Genomic DNA, 23,888 nt, shown 5'->3' on the forward strand with positions numbered 1-23,888 from the left:
AACTTGGAATTACTCCAAGCCCCTGTCACAATCATATCCCTCTTTCAGTTACAATAAGGAATTTTATCTTTCCATTCAAGACCATTACATATCCGCTAATGCCTTAAAACACCCATATCATTACAGATTGCTCAATATACCTACTTTCTTTAAGTCTCCTTTACAAAATGATTACAAAATCCTTCACCTATTTCCACTGAGCTCCACTGATCTCTATCACAATATGCAGGATCATCCTGTATTTCGCCCCTCTCAAGCTCAATGAGCAGCTGCTGCGGTCCCGGTAATGCTGAGAATCCGGTACAGTACACAGTGATGCAGTACTCATGACCTACAGGACAACTGTGGTTTAAATATATCAATAATGCAGAGCATGGCCTTTGCTATTATGATCATGGGCCATCCAGCTGGGCGCGTGGTCTCTCTGTAGGCTAAGCGATGTCATATCAGGTGACACAGGCAGTGGCCTGGACTCTCATGTGTGTGTGCATGTGTGTATTTGTGTGTGTGCTCTATGCCCAGTGCCTCAGGCTTCAGTGGCATGTGCCCCATCCCCCCTGCCAGCCCTATGATGGATTGTCGTGTTTGGAGTAAGAAAATGAGAGAGAGATAGTGACTGGAAGAGAGAGCCATTGAACAAGAGGTGGCGAGCGAATGAGGATCCATTAAATCCCCGCTTGCCCCAGCGATCAGGCCATTCGCTGTGATGCCGGACGGTGTCTTCCTCTTTTATTGCCGTCTACTATCGCACCAGTCCATCCTCTGCCTTGAGCTAACCTACTGCAGCCTCCGCACATGCAAACCCGTTGCTGTTCGGCCAGCCTCATTGATTTTATCGGCCAGCGTTTCGGCATGTGTGCGTCTGTGTGTGTGTCTGGGTCATCCAGTCACAGCCAGTTTTGGCCACACCGTGTGTCCGTGAGGGTGAGAGCCATACAGACACTGATACTCCAGAGCGCCTGCTGATAGTCGACATGTAGGTTCAGCTGTCTACACCATCTATGGCAACTACAAAACACTTTGTTTCTGAAACTTACAAACCCTTTGTCTTTATGAAACTTTGTGTCCCTTTTGTGAAAATCTGTAGTGTACTATTGTTGTGATATGATGAAATATTTGAATCAGTGTATTTTAAAGGGATAGTTCAGCCAAAAATTTTAATTACTCACAACTCATGCTGTTGCAAACCCGTAAAACCTTTGTTCATCTTCAGAACACAAATGAAGATATTTTTGATGAAATCCGAGAGCTTTCTGACCCTCCATAGACAGCAATGCAACTGAAACCTTCAAGGCCAGGAATGTTGTAAGGGCATTTTTTAAATAGTCCATGCGGCATCAAGCGGTTCAACCTTAGCTACGAGAATACTTTTTGTGCACAAAGAAAACAAAAATGACTCTATTCAACGATTCTTCTCTTCTGTGTCAGTCTCCTCTGCCATTCACAAGAGGACCACAGCACATACATGTGATGCTGCTGACGCAGGAGCAGAGGAATGCACACGCATGTGTCGTGGTACTGTCGGGAATGCGCATCGAAGACTGACACAGAAGAGAAGAAATTGTTGAATATTATTATCATTATTTTTGTAGCTTCATAACATGTCCATGTCACATGGACTATTTTAAAAATGTCCTTACTATCTTTCTGGGTCTGGGAACATTTCAGTTGCGTTGCTGTCTATGCAGGGTCAGAAAGCTCTCAGATTTCATCAAAAATATCTTAATTTGTGTTCCGAAGATGAACGAAGGTCTTATGAGTTTGGTGAAAACTGAAAATTTTCATTCTCATTCACTTTTTGAGTAGATTTGAGTGGATATAATTCTAACATTCTGTTTTGATAATGCCAGAGCAGGGGTTTTCAAACTTTAAAAGAGTGTATCTGATATCTGAGATGAACACTTTATATTAGGGCTGCCCCCTAATAGTCCACTAACCGTTAGTCGACCTGAAGAGGCTTGGATGAACAAAATTTTATTAGTCACAGAAAAAAGAAAAAAAATCCACAGGCGAAGTCACGCAGTCATTAAAGGACAGATCGTTAACGGCTGGTCTATGGTAGGTACAGTACATCCGGCAGGACATCCAAACGCTTGCCTATCAACCTCAAATATGGCTTATCATCTGAAATATGTAAGTATTAGCAACTTTACATGGCCGTTCAATCTGATGTTAACCTAGAAAAATGTGTGCTATTGAAGTGTCTGTGTGGAGTGTGGAGCTGAACAGTAGCACGCTCACTGCAGGACAGATGCAGCACCTATGCGGTCACTTATCTGCTCATACAGATAAGAGTAATACATCTTTAGAATCTGTAAAGACTCTACGTTTATTTGTGTCCACTCACAATAACAACAAAACATGGCACTTTTGTAAAATAATGAAAGCACACAGTATGCGCTTTCTGCCATCTGCCTCTGTGAACTGGAGCACGAAACTCCTTGTATATTTTTGCCTTACAGACATTAAAAATATATCTATAGAGAGTGAAATGTCTACTTTCAAATGAACCAATTCAAATGGAAAACATATATCCTTAGATTATGTAATCCATATGAAACATGCATATGGAGATGACGAGTCAGTGTCGACTTCATCTCTAAACCGAAAACTAAGAAATCACTAGTTTATCAAATTATTAAAATGTTGATGCAGTCTCTTTACTGTTTTTCCCTGACACATTCATAATCATTACTTCTGCCGGTGTGCTGTGGCAAGCTTTATGCCTGTGCTTGAGCGCTTATTGGGCTATGTAGGAAATTAAAGGCTCATAATGATTTAAATGGTTTATTAATAAATGTGTGATTAGTCGACTAATGCTTCAAATGAACGACTACTAGTCGACCAGAAAAATCCTTATTCAAGGGCTGCCCTACTATATATATATATATATATATATATATATATATATATATATATACACATACACACACATACTAAGGTCGGTAACATTTTTAAATGTTTTTTAAAAAATCTTGTATGCTCACCAAGGCTGCACCGTAAAAAAAAAAAACAAGATCTATAAAAAATAGGGCTGTTAAAGACTATTGTTGAGAAAGCAAATTAAATTCTAATATATTTTCAAATTTTGTGAAGGTCTATATAATAAATTTGCATGTTATCTTGAGTAGGTCTAAAAAAAGCAATAAACCTTGTGAAGCCGTGGTTTACAATGAATTTATAACAGCTAAGGGGTTTTAGACTCCACATGCCTAACAATGCCCTTTAGCTGTTATAAATTCACTGTAAACCACAGCTTCTTGGGGCTTATTGCTTTATTTTACGTTGCAAATAAATAAATAAAAGCACGACATCCCACATTTAAGGATCAGTGTTTGTTAATAGTGTATTTTAAACAGAAACATGCTAATGCTGTGGCTCCCATTAGCTGGATGAAGGCAAAACAAAATTGCAGTGATAAAGAGGAAAGGAACAAATAGAGGGCATAATAATAAAAACACGTGAAATGAATTCAGCCAGCATTTCTTTTACCGTTTTCACCCTTAATACCCCACTCGTCTTTCTCCTCCAACATGTTCCTTCTAGGCTGCCTCTCTTTCTCAAAATTTCCCTCTAACTCGCTCTCTCAGTCCCTCTTATTCCTGCTTTTTCGTGCTCCCCTCCCCCTCTCCCAGCGCTGTTTGGTCCTCGGTAGCTCTGTGGAAGATTGCAGCTCTGACACGGCATGATCTAAAAACCCACTGGCGCTTCAGAATGCTTCAGCACTCTTATATAATGTGTGTGGATGTGTGAACTGCCTGATTCCACTGCCTAGGCTGCATACCCGTGATCACTCCAGCAAAGAGAAGCCTGCCACTGATAGGGCCTGTGTGAATGTGTGTGCGTGCCAGTGTGTTTTGCACATGCTGTAAATACATATGCAGATGATGCGCTGTTACTATGTCGTAGATATTTCTTTCATGATAACCCTCTGAGCGTATGCCAGCGGGTGCTTGAGAATCAGCGTGCAATTCCCTCATAATCAAATGTGCATGAATCCATACAGTAATTTTGCATGCAAGTATGCAAATGTTTGGGTCTAAAAATATAGGCATGAATATACATGCGATTTTATGTGCAGCGTTAGAACGGATTTGAACGCTGACCTGTTATTATTTCCCCCAGTTTTCCCCGTGTCTTCATAAGTGCAGTGTGTGTTTTTCAATAAATGCCAATTCTTTGGTGTATCACTGAACTACATGACGCTCTCTATGACATCACTTATGTGTCACTTCACTAATGTGGCTCCTCGGTCGAGGCTCAGATTTCTTACATAACTTTTTCAACGAGTGGTGGAGATGAGAGCATCCAAACCACAGTGTCTACTAAAGCACATGATACTAGCATAAATGTGAGGTGCATCTAAAACCCTCCTATTCAGAATTAGTGTGAATAAGCTCCAGCCTTTCTTTGTACATTTGCTCATAGGCATACTATAGATCCCCAATTGTTTGGAAGTGGGTGAACTGTTGAAAAAACTTTTATATGCGATGCCGCTCTCTGCATAAGAGACGTATTCTCTTTTCTCTATTGGCTAAGGCAACTTTTTATGGATACTTGCTTTGGTGCCTAATTAGAAATGATAGAAAAAAGCTTTAACATGTATTCAGGCTGAATAGCACACTTATACTACTCTTACTATTTTTCCCATTGTGTCGTGTACTGCAAAAGAAGAGTTTAATATAACAGTTTTTTTATTTTCAAAAATCATGTTTTTATGATGTTATCATATTTTTATTGCGTTTATTGTGTTAGTTAGCTGTATTTTTTTGTTATTTTTTTTAATTAATCAAAATAATCCAACTGCAGTTTGACTGATATTAATGGGAATGCACAATGAAAAAACATGATTTTTGAAAATTGTAAAAAAACTGAGTTTGCAAATGAACTCTTCAAATATTGCTGGATCTTATGACAAATTGCTTGCGATGATTCTCATTTGTAAGTCACTTTGGATAAATTTAGTGTCTACTAAATGTAAATGTAAATATTGCAGAATCAGTAAGAGTAGTAAGGTACTGTGCTATTCCAAATTAAGCTTTAGACTGAAATCATGAGAGTGTGGTAATTATTAAAGGATTAGTTCACCCAAAAATGAAAATTTTGTCATTAATTACTCACCCTCATGTTATTCCAAACCCGTAAGACTTTTGTTCATCTTCGGAACACAAATAAAGATATTTTTTATGAAATCCGAGAGCTTTCTGACCCTCCATAGATAGCAACGCAACTGAAATGTTTTATGGCCCAGAAAGGTAGTATAGACATTGTTAAAATAGTCCATGTGACATCAGTGGTTCAACTGTAATGTTATAAAGCTACGAAGTTGCAATGCTGTCTATGGAGGGTCAGAAAGCTCTCAGATTTCATCAAAAACATCTTAATTTATGTTCTGAATATGACCAAAAGTCTTACGGGTTTGGAATGAAATGAGTGTGAATAATTAATGACAGAATTTTCATTTTTGGGTGAACTATCCCTTTAATTTAATTTGGTTCCTGTAAGTCATATACAGTAGATGATATTGGACTTTTATTTATTTTATGTGCTGAGTGCAAACTTAAAATAAATAAATAACTCGCGCAAATATGAATGAAATCAATAGCTGCGTCAATCAAATATCTGCACTGCATTACACCATATGAATAAACAACAGTATTTAAACTATCACTATCATTCAATAGTTTGAGATCAGTACTTTTTTGAAAGAAAGAAAATAATTTTATTCAGCAAAGATATATTAAACTGATCAAAAGTGACAGTACAGACATTTATAATGTTACACAAATTTATATTTCAAATATATGATGTCTTTTTAAAATTCTATTTATGAAAGAATCCATATTATATAAAGGTTTTCACAAAAATCTTTTGAACTTTGATAATAATAAGAAATGTTTCTTGAGCATATTATGATGCGACGGCAGCCACAGGACAACGCTCACCACACACCAGCTACAGGTGGAGAGGAGATAGAGTGATAGAGCCAATCAAGTGGATGGGGATTATTAGGAGGCCATGATAGACAAGGGCCAGTGGAGGGAATTTGGCCAGGAAACCAGGGTAACACCCCTAATCTTTTTCGAAGGACATCCTGGGATTTTTAGTGACCACAGAGAGTCAGGACCTCGGTTTAACGTCTCATACGAAAGACGGCGCTTTTTACAGTATAGTGTCCCCATCACTATACTGGGGCATGAGGACCCACACAGACTACAGGGTGAGCACCCCCTGCTGGCACCCCCTCACTAACACCTCTTCCAACAACAACCTAGTTTTCCCAGGAGGTCTCCCATCCAGGTACTGACCAGGCTGAACCCTGCTTAGCTTCAGTGGACAACCACTCTTGGGCTGCAGGGTGATATGGCTGTGGCTAAAAAGTTATTTTAAATTGTAATAATATTTTAATATCTTACTGTATTTTTAATCATTAGAGACTTCGGTCCCACTTTATATTAGGTGGCCTTAACTACTGTGTACATTTAAATGAATCATTTGGTACAATGCACTTATTGTGTACATACATGTTTTTACATTGTACTTATATTTTTAAAAATACCTATATGTAATTGCATCTGTAATTAATTTCTGTAATTACATTTATAATTACACTGTTGACCCATCCCTTACACCTTAACCCACCCTTAAACCGACCCATACCACCAAACCTGTCTCTAACCTTACCCGTATCCCACCTGAATAGCAGCAGAAGTGTTTTGCAATACAATATGACCACAATAAGTACATTGTACTTATTTTTTGATGTAAGTACATAGTAGCTGAGGCCACCTAATATAAAGTGGGACCGAGATGAAAAGTCTTATTTTTGAACAGTAGTGTAGATAACTACTTTGCAGGCCTATATTAACAAACTTTCTGTATTACAACACACTCGTTCTACAAGTAAATATCATTGCTAAAGTTCAGCTAGACAGTTCTCGTAGCATTGCATATAGGCTATCCTTGAGTGACTGCACTGCTCTTAAAGGATTCAGAACAACTTGGTATTAAGGTTAGCTACAACACCTATTTTTCACTCATAATGTACTGTTAAAAATGAGAAAACATTCATTAATTTATTGATGCATGACATCCTATTGAAACCTACGCCGCTGTACCTTCTCACTCCATTGATCTCTCATCACTCTACTTTAACCCATAGTTGGTGACCAAAAGTACTACAGAACAGATGTCTGAGAGGATAAGATGTGCAAGGAGAAGAGAAGTAGGAAGAAGAGGAGAGAAAGTGAGAGAGACAGAAAGCTGACCTATATAAGAAAGAGGCTGAAATATTTATGGAAGTGAGTGTCCTAATTCACAAGCCACTGGGAGCGTTGCGGCCTATTCGTCCAATTGCTGCTAAGGAAAAGAACAAACACACATATGCGTTCATATACGTTCGCACACACACTTAGAGAGCGTGAGGTCTGCGGTAGTTCTCTATCCCGTGTCGTTTTGACCACTCCTGGCCCACTAGTCCCAATGTTGGAGCCTTTCTCTGGGTGTTGTTCTTTAAACTTGTTATCATAACTTATCATATTTATTGCTGCATATGGGACAGCACAAGTGCTCAAAGTGCCAAGACTCACTGGCAAGGTTTAGTTTGGTGGAGTTTGCATGCAATCTGACCAGCTCGGCACCCACCTGGCAGCCCAAAGCGCGAGTCACGCTTGGACAGATTCGACTCAGACGTGCAGACTGAGAACCTGGGCGCTCAGAAAGCGAATGCATCATTATGACGGTGTCAATTAAGGATGAACTGCAATGGGGTCAATGCTGCCGCATAGCTGCGTAACCTGCGCTGTTTAACTGCATGAGCTATTATCACAGGCTCAGTGAAGAGTCAATTACAGCAGGTCAGCCACCTGTTTGGGGTGATGCATGAAGCTTCGATATTGAAGAAGGATCTGTACTGGGATAATTGTATGGTCTTTTATCTGATATCATCATCTTAGCAATGGGTGCTTGGTTAAGTAGGTTAAACGGTTCTGACTGGATGAGCAAACGCTGTGAAAGATAAGCCTGATTCCTTAGATGTGATTCTAAGGCTTTTGGCTGAACGTAACATTCTTATATATTATTATTATTATTGATAAATGTTACAGTCTGAGCTGATTTAAATAACAGTTAAAAATCTTGTGTTATATGCTGATTTGGATCAGCAAGTGGTCATTCAGTGAGACAAAATAGTACAAAGTGCAGGTGTATCAAGCTTTTAACTGACACAGAATTTCAAAAACATGGTGCAAGGTGTGTCACAACAGCCATGTTTAGCTATTCATTGTCCGTGTTTTAGTTTGTTGTTACAGAGTGACTTACACATTCTGCATAAAGTTTGCTTTAACTATGATTGGATTATTCAGAATAGTTATATCTTTATTGATTTTTATTTTTCAGAAATTGCTAATTTGTTAGTCCATTGCTATTTAGACTACCATTCAAAAGTTTGTGATTAGTATGATTTATTTAGTTTTTTGTTGTTGAAGAAATTAACACTTTTATTCAACAAGGATACAATTTTTACAAAATAAAAGTTCTTTTTAACTTTATAAACTTAAAAATATGTATCAGGGTTTTCACAAAAATACTGAGCAGCACAACTGTTTTCAACATTAATAATAATAAGAAATGTTTCTTGAGCAGCAATATTATTTCTGAAGGATCATGTGACACTGGAGTAATGATGCTGAAAATTCAGCTTTGTATCATAGGAATAAATTATATATTCATATATTAAACTGTAACAATATTTCAAAATTTTGCAGTTTTTATGGTATTTTTGACATTGGTGCCGTGACCCGGATTGAGGTTTAGGGGGGTGAGTGTAGCAGAGGCCAGCGGGCTCCCTGACCTCAAGTGGTGCTCTAGCGACTGACACTAGAGGCTGTGGCTTTTAGCCTCCTCGTTAGAGCGCTCGCCTCCCAAGCCGGAGAGGCGGGCGAATCCCGCTCGGAGCGGGGCGAGTAGGACCACAACATCTGTATATTATTTATGGTATTTTTGATCAAATAAATGGTGAGTGTAAGAGACTAAAACATTTTAAAAATCTTACTAAAGCAAACTTCTGAACCGTATGTTTTATTCAAAAATTGAGGAATTATCGTCATGCTGCACTTTTTTTTTGTCTTCGTTATTGTTTGTCAGTAATTTCACTGATGACATTAACTTTAGCAAGTTTTCAAACAATGCAAAAACAGGATGTACCCTGTAAAAATGGACCCTTAGGCTAATTTTCCTTCACTCTCCAGTAGTCTGCAATTGTTTTCCTGCACAACGCTTCCAGAATCTTTAATTACTCTTGGTTGTTACCATGTTGTTTCTGGTCAATTCAGGCCCTTGTTTTGATGACAGTAACTGATAGTCCTGCTTGTGAGTTTAGGATTGATGCATGTGGCTTGTTTGACACTCACTTCCCGGGTCTGCTTGCGCAGACGAAAAAAGAGTGGAAATCAATGCTCTGTGTTTACAAGGGAGCCAGTGTACTGTAATCGGGCCTAGTTGAGCCGTACTGTACGAGCTAGAGAGTCTGCCGCTGCTGAGAGTCTAAACAGAGTGAGGAAACATTCACACTCTCCCGCGGAGACAACAGACTATCCTTACGCGGCTGAACAGCATGACAAAATCAAAGATAGGTGGAACAAAGTAAAGACTAGGAGATTACTTGAAGTACAGCTCTATTGCATTCATTTTTAAAATAATTATTTGCATTCTCTCCTTTTTTTGAGAAAATCTGCTGCATTTTCTGAAAACTATTTATAGTAAACATTGTAAAATGTGTTATATAAGATCTCATACTGGTAGCTTCTTATTTCATAATTTTCAAATGTTAATAAAATATTTATAGTACAATTTTCACAACAAAATAAAGAATAACTGTTTATAAACAGCAGTTATAGTACTATGTTTTTTTTGGTAGTTGAAATTTAAAAATATCCAATATAAGTGTATAGCCAATATTACAATTTTAATATTTTATTAAATATTTAATAAAAAAAATAAAGAATAATTATTCATCTAAACAGTGGTTAAAGGATTACATTCCTACTTGAAAGTTAAAATAATCCACAATATTTCATATTTTTCATAATTTTTTTTATCAATATATTTATTATTTTCACATCAACAATTTACAGATTCAGTACAGTTTACAAGTAGACATTCTTTTCTAACCACCCTTTCTCCACTATCCCATCCTCATTAGACAGAACACATAATTGGACATTATTTCGAGGCACTGAGCTGGTATTTAAAAGAAGAAAAAAAAATAAAAAATAAAATAAATAATAGAAATAAATACCAGTAGTTGTAATCAATAAAGAAATTAAAGTCAAGAAGGGTTACATTATCACATCCGCATTTTCAGCCAATGTAACATCCAAATTATTCATGTATGCAATAAATCTGCCCCAAATCTTTTCAAACACTGATGACTTTTTTTTTCCGATTAAACATTATTTTTTCAACAGGCACATAGGACAAAAGTTCTCTAAGCCATAAAATATGACTTGGTGGTTCTTCTGATTTCCATTGTATAGCTATACATTTCTTTGCTGCTATCAGAGCCAAATGTAAATTCTTCCTTTGATCAAGTTGAAGAATTGTTTCATCCCTCAATAACATAAATCTTGGGTCAGATGGAAGCCTAACATTAACAATTTTGTCAATAGTTTGTATTATATTTCTCCAATAAGTTTCAAGTTCAGAACAACTCCAAAACATATGCAATAATGTACCAACCTCTGTTTTACACCTAGAGCAACATTCTGAATATGAAATACTGATCTTGTGCAATCTTTCAGGTGTATAATATACCCTATGTATAATATTGAACTGCATTAATCTATGCCTACTGTTAAATGAAAACGATGAAGCACTTTCACTTATAAGTTCCCAAGTATCTTGTCCAGATCTTTTTCCCATTTAAGTCTTGAAGATGATGTGTCCTCCCCATACAATTCCATGAAGTTAACATACATGTAAGACACAAACCCTTTAGATCCCTTTTTCTCTCTAATAGTATTATCTATTGTGAGTGAAGAGAGGGACCTTAAATGACCTCCTTGTATTGTATTAATATAATTTCTCACCTGAAAATATTTGAAGAAATTTTTAACAGGAAGAGAAAACTTTGTTCTCAATTGTTCAAATGTCATTAGTATGTCTTCCTCATATTAATCTCCAAACATTTGTATTCCCTTTTTATACCCAAATTGTGTTATCCTCAGGAATGCCTCAGGAAGAGATGGGTTACAGTGAAATGGAGTGTTGTCATATAATGATAGTAGCCAATTATATTTTTTCCTGATCTCAAACCCCAATTTGCAAGTGTGTGGGTTGTTAACCGCCTTCGTAACACAAGTCAGGGGGATGAATAGGGCCTTATCTAGAGGCATTTCCCCTGCATGATATCTTTCAATTTGTATCCATGCAGGTGGAAAGGTACTATTCCCCTGCCAAAACCATACCGCTCTCATTTGTGCTGCCCAAAAATAAAACACAAAATCTGGAAGTTTTAATCCACCTTTTTTAGATGCCATTTGTAATGTCTTAAATTTAACCCTCTGGGTTTTATTATTCCAAACAAATTTTCTAATTGAGCTATTGAGATTATTAAAAAACTTTTGTGGAATAGAAATGGGAAGAGTTTGAAATAAATATAAATATTTAGGAAGAACGTTCATTTATACAATTTATCCTGCCAATTAGTGATAACGGTAGAGAGATCCATCTTTCCAAATCTCTGATTACCTTTTTGAGTAATGGGGAATAATTCAAAGAATATGTCTCTTTCAACTTCGAAGGAATATTTAATCCTAAATCTTTTCTGAATTCCATAGAAAAGGGATGTTATTTAATGGCATTTTCTCCGCCGCCAAGTTCAGTGTCATCATAACACTTTTATTAATATTAATTTCATAACCAGATATGTCTCTAAAGTTTTCCAACAATTGAGATGGAGTAGCCAGAGATGATTTAGGATTAGTCAAATATAACATTACATCATCCGTATTACACCGCTAATGCAAAAAGTAGTGGAGACAGAGGACATCCCTGTCTAGTTCCCCTTGATAAATTAAAGTGTGAAGATAGATCAGAGTTAGTACGAACGGTTGCCGATGGATTTCCATACAACATTCGAATCATATCAATACATTTTGGACCGAAATTCATTTTATGCAAAACAGCTATCAAATAAGGCCATTCTACTCGGTCGAAAGCTTTTTTCTGCATCTAAAGAAAGAGCAATCACCAGAGAATGCATTTGTTTTGGCGAGTAAATAATATTCATTAACCTCCGTGTAGCAGAGGCCAGCGGGTAAGTGCTGTGCAGGTTAAACCTCACTCCCAACCTCAAGTGGCGCTCTAGCGACTGACGCTAGAGGCCGTGGCCTTTAAACACATTAAAGGCCTTTAGCATCCTTGTTAGAGCACCCGCCTCCAACGCCGGAGACTGTGGTTCAAATCCCGCTCGGAGCGGGGCGAGTAGGACCACGACATTGGTGCCGTGACCCGGATTGAGGTTTAGGGGGGTGAGTGTAGCAAAGGCCAGCGGGCTCTCTGACCTCAAGTGGTGCTCTAGCGACTGACACTAGAGGCTGTGGCCTTTAGCCTCCTCGTTAGATCCCGCTCGGAGCGGGGCGAGTAGGACCACAACATCTGTGTATTATTGAAGGAGGATCTATTTTTAATAAATCCAGTTTGATCCATATGAATTAAATTAGGCAAAACCCGCTCTAAACGTAACGCAATCATTTTAGTAAGAATTTTATAATCAGAATTAAGTAGTGAGATCGGCCGATATGAGGTACATAGATTAGGGTCTTTGCCAGGTTTCAGCAGAACTGTAATTAAAGCTTTATTTAAAGTCTCTGGTAATTCTTTTTTATGAATTGCCTCCATATACATTGAAAGCAACGTGTCAGCTAATTAAAAAAAAAAACGTTTTATAAAAATCCATCGAGAAACCGTCCAAACCAAACCAGGTGTTTTACCCCCCGCTAGTGCAGCAACTGCCAATTGAATCTCTTCTTTCAAAATTTCTTTTTCAAGTTCTTCTCGGTAATTATCACATAAGACTGGTATATCCAATTTGCTTAGAAAGTTTTGGATTATAGCTTCCTCTATCATATTTTTCATTATTAATAACATTTTAAAAATTGATTACATTTTTTTTTTTTTTTAGAGTACTACAATCTTATTGGTTGCTAAAAGAATCCACAATATTTTATGACAAAATGAACAAGTTCAACAAAATAAATGGTGCTTAATTTCATGATATGTGTTTCCATTTTTAATTAGAAATAACAAAGAATAACTTTTTTTATTCAGTCGTTTTAGTTCTACATTCTTATTTGTTGCTGAAAGGTGAAACTATCTAGCATATTTCATATTTTTATTTCAATTATAAAACAATTTTAACATTTTATTTAATTATTAGCAAAGAATATGCATAACTTTGCGAATAATGGGAACTCTGCAGAGTTCTGCTGGCCTGGTAATAACCTTCTCCAAACTTTTGGACTTTTTCTGTTTTTCAAAGATTGTTCATGTAGGTTAAATTTTTTCCCCTTTTGTTTCAGCAGTAACAGCACTTGGGCAAAAATAGCATGTCTGGTACTACTTAGAATGCCTCACAGATTGAACAAGAAAGAACAAGATGGTGAGAACATGAATACTGTCACAGAAACACTAAGGAGGCACTCACGTAAGAAGTACTCTGAGGCATCTGCTTCATAATCTGTGTCTTCTGGAAAGTGATCTATCTGCTTACACAATCCTTTGAAGTTTCCTGTAACAGATAAACATAGTTGCAGAGTTAGGTTTGCAAATTCAAACACCACTTTCTTCTCAACAGCGTTTCTGAATGGCTTTACGCTTATTCAGAGGGCACCGAGGGACAGAGGCGGACGTTTAGACCCAGCGCACATGCACTCTGGTTGGGCACGGCTGCTCAAGTGAGCTCGAGGATGCAGTTGGGAGCGGAGGCCTGTCGCGAGGCCGCTCCAGCAGCAGGCGGCGGCTTGTAAACAAGAGCAGCACAGCTGGTGAAGACCTGGAGCTGCTCCAGCTGCTGTGCTATGGGATGCTCATCTCCTAATGTTCGTTCATTAGGCGTACTGGCGTTCCAGCGCCCAGGTTCAGATACTTCTTGGCCTGCTCAGTGAGGAACCAGCCGTCTTTGAGCACTGCTCTGGCCTGTAGCGTATAACAGTCCAGTCAAGGTGAACTGGAGATGTGGGCCCGCAAACAGCAGCGATTACCGCAGCCTTTGATGTGTGTGGACATAAACAACGGGCACGGCACCAGGAACACAGTGCCAAGCTTATGAAGTTGTTCATCCCTCCCCCCGTTACCTCTCCGCTCTCCCTCCTTCATCTCCCACTCTCTATTTCCCGTCCTCCCATGTGTTTCTCTAATGATTTAATCAGTTTTTTCCTTCTTTATGGTGCCAGGTGTTGCTGGGGATATTTTGGCTGGGAGGTAGAACATTAGTGGCATGCTTGTGGAGATGAGATGAGAGTAGAGGCCTATCAAAGACACTTTCATGTAGGAGACAGATTTGCACTAGTCTCTCTGCTCCATACAGTCTGTTTCACAAATTTAGGCCCTAGCCCGGCCCTGGCCCGAGACGCTCAGGCCCTAGCCCGGCCCACGTCCGACAGCTTATCAGAATTACCGGCCCGTTAATTTAATTTATTAAGTTAATTTAGAAAAACGTTTGGAGCATTTTTGTTCGTTAAATAGACTATAAGTTTTTTTTTTTTTTTTAAGTAACGACCAAGCGGCCAGCGGCATGAGCTGATCATAGCCTATGTTTGATAAATTTAGCCTTCTCATATCATCACGACTTGCCTAAAATAAAATCTATAGATATACTAAAACAGTTCAAGTATATAACTGTCACGGTGCACACAGCAGGGAGGATCAAGAACACGCAGAGACAAGGACGTAAACTCAAATAACATATCTTTAATGCTGACATCAGGGCAGGACAAGGCAAGGCAGACACAGACAGGAACACCGGGGAGTAACAAGTAGACCAGACGAAATGGCACAACACAGACAGGACTATAAATACACAGGTAAATAAATGGACACGGCTAGACACGAATAAACTAATGATTACATCAGACAAGGACAGGAAACAAACCAAATAAGGGCACAAGAGGCAGGAACACATGACACACACGACAGAACCCTAACAATAACAATGTGTAAACGTTAAACCTGCGCTATAATAATAATGTGGGCTAGCCTATATCTAAGTTTGTGCGGAGAGTAGAAGCTAAAGCGCGCTCTGCAGGACATGGAGGCACCAGCTTTGGATTTTTTTCAGTGGAAACAAATTAAAATAGCCTATGCCGTCATTTTTGTATTTTTTGATAAAGGTAAGAGTAATATATCATTCGGACCTGTAAAGGGTCTACTTGTATTTGTGTGCACTCACAATAACAACAAAAGGTAGTTCTTTTATAAAACAAAGAAAACAAACATGATGCGCTTTCTGCCGTCTTGAACAGGAGGGCTTCACAAAAATGAACCGAAGCTGAGCGAATACATGCCTCACAGACATGATAAATATATCTATAGAAAGCTTTAAATTCTCACTTAAATAAAATGTTACGAAAAAAAAAAAAAAAATTTAAAAAAAAAATATAATTAAATATAATTAAAAATATTATTATAATCTTAATCATAATCAATAAAGATGCATTTCTCTCTAAAGGCGCGTCTAATGTGGAGACGGCGAGTCAGGATCAGTAACTTCATCCTTGCGACACAGACTCAGAAAACTAGTTTATTAGTAAATAATTCAAATATCTCCTTACTATTTCCCGCAGACACATTCATGGTTATGTTTGCTGGGGTTTTGCAGCAAGCTTTAGCCTATTGCGTGCATTTGAACGCAGAACTATTCAGCTGCGCTGAAGTCACTTGCGCACCTGCTGCTGCTGCCGCGGAACACTAAACACCATCGAGTTGCTCTCAGTCGCGGCATGGTCTCCTGTTGTCTCCACCAGCGTGGCAATTTTTTTAATCACTAATCGATAGACGTCTACAATATAAAATAAGGAGAAACCCAAAACAGGCCCGATGCCCGGCCCGCCTCTGAACTATGACGTGGAAATTGGCCCGAAGCCCGGCCCTAGAGGCGTAAAAAAGTCGGGCCCAATTTTTAGTTTCCGTTTTGGTTTTCAAGATGACAGCTTTTACTTAAAGAGACTAGAATAATGCATTTTAAAAGAATACTTAGAGGTGAAGTGTGCAATGTGCCAAGCATAATGACTGTTGTCAAAACAATCAGGCCTATAATACCTGGAGAAGGCTATCTGTTAGCATTCCTGTTCATTTCAGTGGCTGCTTATTAGCTGGAGTGCATAATTTGAAATGTGCAAAAACAATTGCGTCCAGAACTGAGGCGGCATGAGCAATCACTGGAGTTGTAAAATGTCATGTGACTTATCGCACTAGAACTGAAAAATAACTTCACGACAATGCTGATTGGTATTGTGCAGTTGCTTTGACACAATTTGCATTGTAAAAAGCGCTATATAAATAAAGGTGACTTGACTTGACTTGATTGGCTGATGGCACCACAAGAATATGCACTCGACCACACATCACAAACGCTTAACTAGTGACTGTCCTGAGTGGTGGTGGTGTTGGTGTTTTTGAGAATCGTTCAAAAAGGATTGGTCACTGGTAAAACACTGACTATATTATAATTAAATAGTTGTGATCTATTTTGTCAGAATACATATACTTTTCAGTAGCATTCAATGCAGTAAGAGGACATGGAAGCCAGTTTGTTCTTAACCTTTTTGACTCAAAAGCCCCCAATAGCTAAAACTATTTACCTAGGCTATATAAGGTAAGACATTTCCTTCAGTATTTCTGCTATAATTATGAAAAAACTGCCTAACTGCTCTTTTTTTGTGTGCCATGTAGGAAAATAAGCAAACACAACCTCTTAAAATGACGTGAGACAGGACAGAAAAATGGGAAAGGCAGGGCTTTAAATACTGAACCAAACGAGGGACTAATGAGTAAATTAACAAGGAACAGGTGATCAATTAAACAAGGACAGGAAAATGTCCAAATAAGGAAAACCACGAAGAACAACAGGGGAAAACAGGACCAAAAGTCTGACAGTATATATATATATATGTATATATATGATATTTTGGCAATTTAGGTTATTTTCATTTATAAATAGCAATATTAATAATAATTTAGTATTTAGTAATTAATTTATTTTAATTAGTAATTAATTAATTAATTAGAATAATTATACGTCATTCTGCAGGCCCCTTGGAAGTTTACTGAGGCCCCCTCGTGAACCTCGGCCTCTTCACTGATTTAAGCATTTCCCCCCCTGAATTATGAGAATCATTTTTATCCATAAAGGGATACTTTTCCCAAAATGAAAATTGTGTCATGCTGTGTATCCAAATCTAAACGATTATCTGTTTTTGTCCACACAGTGAAAGTCAATGAGGTGCAAAGAACATTGAGACATTCTTAAAATATTGTCTTTTGTGTTCCAGAGAAGAAAGAAACTCATACAGGTTTGGAAGGATGTAATGATTTCAAGAAAAGGACAACAGAATAATCATTTTCAGGTGAACTATCCCTTTAACTGTCCCGTCTCAGGAATCTCAATGTATGCTAATAGATTTTTATAGCAGTACCAGCCTTTGAATTTGTCAGTTATTGCATTTTATGCAGCTCAAAGCTATTTGAGGTTGACTTTAATGCAATAAATGAATAATATGCATGCTCAAATATAGTAAATGGCATTATGGTTAGATTGATTCAAGGTTTTAGTCAGGGGTTCTGTGGGAAGCCCAACACAAACACAGTGTTGTGTGAGACACCTCTTAATCATCCGAGGATCAGATATGCAAGTGCTGAGTGTGTATGTTTGTGTATTTGTGATGTTTATTGCTCTGCTTCACCTTCCTGTGCTTTGGCTCACAATCAAACATTGCACATTGATTTCTATCAGTGAGCTCTGCGGCAATTAGCTGGAGCAGGAGTGGGAGAAAAGAGAGAGAGAGAGAGAGAGAGAGAGAAGGTGAAGATGAAAGGGAAGAAAAGAACAGTGAAGGAAGAACCGAACAAAGATTACAAACATAAAATGAAAGGGAAAAGGTATCCTTGAGGTAAAACAGAGAATAAGATACAGCGCGTATTGATAGTGTAAACAGTTATATCTGAAAAGTACAAATCTTCTCATGTCTAATGTTCTGTACTATAGGCTCTTTGTGTCCAAATGCATATAATAATATAGTTTTAGTATCTTCAAATTCCATGTCTTTAATATCAGAAGAGAAACATGAAAATATGCCAGTCAATCACAGTTTTAAAATATTTTCATCTTTTTTAATTGTCTTCCACATATAGACAAATGTTCACTTCCAAAAATAGTTTTGACTTGTTTTCCAGTACCTAAATCACGTTTCCTAAATCAAGACATCTTTGAGGACCAAAATGACATTGTATTCTGTAAAATTTTAAGCTTAAAGGGTTACTCCACCCCAAAATGAAAATTGTGTCATTAATCACTTACCCCCATGTCATTCCAAACCCGTAAAAGCTTCATTTGTCTTCAGAACACAATTTAAGATATTTTGGATGAAAGTAAATAACATTGTCAAGGCCCAGAAAAGTATGAAAGACATTGTCAAAATAGTCCATCTGCCATCAGTGGTTCAATCTGAATATTATGAAGCAATGAGAATACTTTTTGTACACAAAGAAAATAAAAATAATGACTTTATTCAACAACTCGTCTCCTCCGTGTTTCCTCCAAGTCACCGTAGCGTCATTTTGGAGAATATACGCTAGACGCAAATTGCATATGCTGTTCTGTATCAGCTGCATCACAAATTGTGTTCCGAAGACGAACAAAGCTTTTACAGGTTTGGAACGACATGGGGGTAAGTGATTAATGACAAAATTTTCATTTTGGGGTGGAGTAACCCTTTAAAGTAAGAATGCCAGTGGGGTCACAATAATAAACTGCCCTTCCTTTTGAATTAAGTTTATATTTCTTACCCCTTTGGCAGATATTTTTTTCTTTTTCATTTATCTTATACATTTCAATTTGGTAAATTTTTTTCAGAAAATAATGCTTAATATTTTATGCCATGTCGCTTGTGTCTTGATTTATGAATGTTTAGACATTTGTATTGAAAACAAGACAGAAATACTAAATGTAAAAATCCTTTTTTGCAGTGTTGGAGTACAATGACAAATGGGCTAATTCATTAAATGGCTTCACCGTTTCGCATCTTATTCACATGCCACCCACAATGCCATTACTATATGTGCTGAAAATGCACTATGCCCTATTTAAATTAAGTCATTGTGTTCAAGGCAAACATACCCTCTTTCTATGTAAATTAAGCATATTAAAGACTGCACCTTCACAAAACACAACGTTTTAAAAAACTGTATTTGCTATTTGCCTGGTGCAATTAATATTACATGCCGAAAACTGTTTTGTGCATGTTTACTGATTATTGTAGCAGTTACTGATCAAATAATTATCAAATGGACATATATGCAGACGTGCAATGCTGTCAAGCACACTTGGCATTTTCAAGACCTAAATCAGATGCCTTAATATTAGAGAAAAATAGTTTAAACTCATTGTAAAATGACAGAGCCTTACTTTTCTAGGCCTATATCTTCCATAGCAGCCCCTATCAAATGGAGGACAGCCATGCTTTAGCATGTATTTCAAAGACTTCATGAAGACTTCATAAAATGATACCGACATTACAGTCATGAATTATACGTCTATCACTAGCAAAGTTGAATCTGTTCACCTTCCTGTACTAAGGGCCGAAGAAGCCCATGATCTGCATCACAGATATAGGGACAGAGTCCGTCTTATTTAATCACTGTAATGGCTGAGAGGGGTCGTCGTACCCATCCCATCTCATGACGTGTAGATGAGCTATGCATTGCCCTGCTGCTTCAGTTCCTCATAAAGCATGCAATTATCATTATGCTTAAAGGGAGAGGGCCAGGAATGAAGAGAAGAGAGAGAGAGAGAGGGAGAGAGAGAGGGGGATTGGTATGGAGGGAAGACAGCAAATTTATGAGTGCTTGTGTGGCAGAAACCCCCGGTCTGCCCACGCACCAGGCTTTCCCAGTCACCATCAGTCGATGAACCTCCATCTCTTGTGTTCTCCATTTCCTAGCTATTTCTCTCTGTTCACGTCAGTGGATATTCGGTTTCCATAGACACTGCCTGAGAAGTGAGGCTGCTTGGGTACAATCACATGTATGTGGGTGTTTCTTCAACTACATGCACTTTTATGTCCCAGAGGTGGATTTTCATCAAAATATCAGATTTTTTTCAGATTAATTGATTTTCGATTATTCTTTAAATGTATTTTATATATAAAAATAATTTATTTTATGAAAAGTACTACATCGTTATATTTTTAATGCTATGATGATCTAAACAAAAGGCCACAGCAAAAATAAAATGACCCATTAAAGTAGTTTTTTCCTACTGTACTAATTCTTGAGAGAAAATATTATGAGATGTGACCAATGGAGGAATAATATGCAAAATATTATTTACATAATTTTTTTATGTAGGATTTGTGCAGGATTTCCAGTTAAGATGCCATTTTCCCAAATGTTCCAATACTGTGAAAACATTATATAGTGTATTTAGAATATATTAAATGCTAGCCATGAAAAGAACCTTAGCCAGACAAAAGACTTTGCCATTGAAGTCCAAAATCTAAAACAATCACATCAAAATTTTACAAAAAAATGACGAAATGTGAAAATCTCCTTTGATGCACACACGTCCATTGTTGGATATTGAAAGTGGAAAAATTTAATTAGTGAGAGTGCAAAAGGTGTTTTAAGGGTTCACAGGTCCAAAAGTGCTCATAGCTGATAGTTTTAAATGTCAGAAAAGAGATGAACCCTGTTTTTTGAGAGATTATGCATTTTATTAATGAATGCAGTTGATGTTGAGATGTGAAGTCAGTTCCAGCACACTCTCCCTACAGCAATGTTTTCATTCTGTGCTCAAGCCATTGGAGCATTTACGCACCTTCCCCCCGGTCTTCTCTCATCCGTCTCTCTGAGTAAGTGCTGGATTGTAAGGCTGTGCTGCGTGGGATTTACTGCTGGTTAAAGTGGGACAATTTCTCCCCGCTGAAACTCCTCACTATTCATCTCTTTACTTTTTCCTCCCCCTTTCTCTCAGTTATACTCATTTAATTCAAAACAAGCCCTGAGTTAATTTCAGTTCAGAATGAAGGTTTATAGATGGCTTAAAAATATTTAGTTTGGCGAAATGGCAATTGCCAACATGGCCATTGATAGGCAGTTTTGCTTGAAAAGACCAGCAGCACTAACCAGTATAAACTAGATTTAAGATGGTGTTTTCAGCAGGATGTCTACTGAAAAATATCAACTCAGTAACTGTGCTGTCCTCCCTCTTTTGTCCTCATTGTTTCATTCTCCCTTTTTATTCCTTTCCAGCTTCTTAGAGATGAATGGCCGCCGAAAAACCATAAAGCTCATTGCCCAACGATGGCAGATTATTGCATGGAAAAAAAATTTGATTTTTACTTTAATTGTAATCGTTATCTTCCCATGCTTTTCCCTTCCGCACAATTTCCATTCAGTGTGAAAGATTACAGAGGGATTATTAAAGATAATTGGGAGCATTCTCCTGCAGTCCTCCTCCCTTCTCATCTCCACCCTTCATGCAGCTCATTAGATATCTGAAGTCGCCTTCGCTATTAAGTCAGTGTTACTATGCAGCCCCTCTCACTCACGGTATGTGAGCGTGTATGCGTTAATGGTCAGAAAACAAAAACTGACCCCTTTCACAGCTCTTTTTCTCCCTTGCTGGAGAAGAATAGTCACATAGTCTCTCGCCTGTCACCGACCCCTCACTAAAGACAGGCATGCAGAAGAGCCGCCCACATGCTGCTCCCCTCGAACAGTGATGTCATCCCTTCAGCTCAAGAGAAAATCAATGCCATTGCCCACACAGTTAAAGACAGAGCTGAAGAGGGTTCGTGTGTGTATGTATTTGATGTGTTTGTGTGTGTGAGTGTGTGTAGGGGGTGTCAATCAGCTCAGTTCAGCTCGGTGGAGGAGTAGGCCAGATTTTTTTTTTTCTGTGAGAGGGAAAGCTTGGCTTTTCCAGAGGACTCCACCCCATCTCATCATTTTTACTGGCTTGCTGCAGGTGGGAGTAATAGTTTTAGAAAGTTTACCAGCAGCCTCGTGAGCCATGCATTATTAGTCTGAGTTTCCATGGTTACAGTTTAGGCCTATTAGATGTTATATCAAATTGATATCTAAGCCTAACATGAGGAAAAAAACAGATGACCCATATATTTGGGGAAAAAATGTGTATGTGTATATATATAAATACAGAGCTGGGTAGTAACTGATTACATGTAATCTAGATTACGTAATCAGATTCCAAAAATTAAGTACTTGTAATTAGAGTAAGTTACATTTTAAAATACTCGTAATCATTTACTTTTTTATTGATTACATGATTCAATCCGTTACTGATCAAAATTACATTAGAAAGTTGTAGTTCGTAACGTAATCCATTACATTACACATTTTAGGTAATATAATCAAACTACTTTTAGATTACTTTTGGCATATTTTATTTTTCACATTGATTTAAATGGGATAATCTTGTACCATATTGATATAAAAATACAAAGAGTAAGAAAATATATTCCATTTGTTGTTATCAACAATATGAAGTGCATTAAACATTATATTATATCAAGGTTTCCCAAACTGGGTTTGAAGGAACTGCAGGGTGTTTATGAGTTTAACAAAAAGCTAATAATGAATTAAATAATAAAAATGTTAAATTCAAACAAATCATTTTAAAATAAGTTACTGAAAAAATTTAATATTTAATTTATTTACCTCCATGTCATGTGACCACAACCAATGTCACAGAACCGTGAACATGCAAATGTGATATTTTATTATTAAAATATTTATGTTAAAATCTCAGATGTTCTTTAAATAAAAATATAATAGGTGAAAGAGGATCAGATTATAAATAAATGGTGAATTTGTGCATTTTAATGTGTTTGAAAGACAAATGGCTTCCAAAGTAATACATGGTAAAATAACTGAGTGATAATTCAAATAAAAATGAATATGTTCTTCAGTAGTTGATTTAATGTTGAAACACTTCTTAAACCTGCTTTGTACCAGCAGCCTGACTAATGACTGAACTCTGTGTGAAGGTAAACAAATATTAAATTATTTTAGCAACATAAATATTTGCAATCTGAAATTTCCAGTGTGAATGTCCACAAAACTGGAAGGCGTTCTGAATGTATATACTGTAAACGGTTGGCTGTTTTAAAAATAAAACCTAAAAGATGAAAAAGAAGAATTAGAACTAGGGAGAATCAATAATAATCTATTGCGTTAATAATATGTAATCATGCGATCAATAAAAAAGTAACTGTACTCTGAGTATTTTAAAATGTAATATTATATAATTACAAGTATTAAAATGTTTGGAATCTGATTATAATCCAGATTGCATGTAATCAATTATTAATTAAGACCAGATTAACCAGAGACCATCAAACTTTCTTAGACTGTTTTTTTGGGCAGGAAATCTATTGAACAATATGAGTATTGCCTCGCTTTGGCTAAAGAGCCTCTAATGTTCGCACTATATCTTAATAACCACAGACTTTATACCAAAACCACAGCAAGGTGTAGTGAGCACGCCATGGTTACTCTTGCCCTCGGTGATGGGGATGGATGAGTATGGGGTTAATATCTGCCGGTGGTGTGCTAACGATATGGCCTTAATTAACGACAGTGGCAGCATAAGG

General features: G+C 37.4%; 1 protein-coding gene across 1 annotated transcript in view; it reads right to left on the reverse strand.

Moving 5' to 3' along the window:
* The window catches only part of LOC306847994 (voltage-dependent calcium channel gamma-2 subunit), a 68,515-nt gene that overhangs the window by 15,851 nt on the left and 28,776 nt on the right, over positions 1-23,888 (reverse strand). The window contains exon 2 of the mRNA XM_079382289.1: positions 13,706-13,789. Coding sequence (XP_079238415.1) covers positions 13,706-13,789 — 84 coding nt within the window. The remainder of the gene's footprint in view (positions 1-13,705; positions 13,790-23,888) is intronic.

This window comes from Barbus barbus (genome assembly GCF_936440315.1).
Source record: "Barbus barbus genome assembly, chromosome: 3".
Classification (NCBI taxonomy): domain Eukaryota; kingdom Metazoa; phylum Chordata; class Actinopteri; order Cypriniformes; family Cyprinidae; genus Barbus; species Barbus barbus.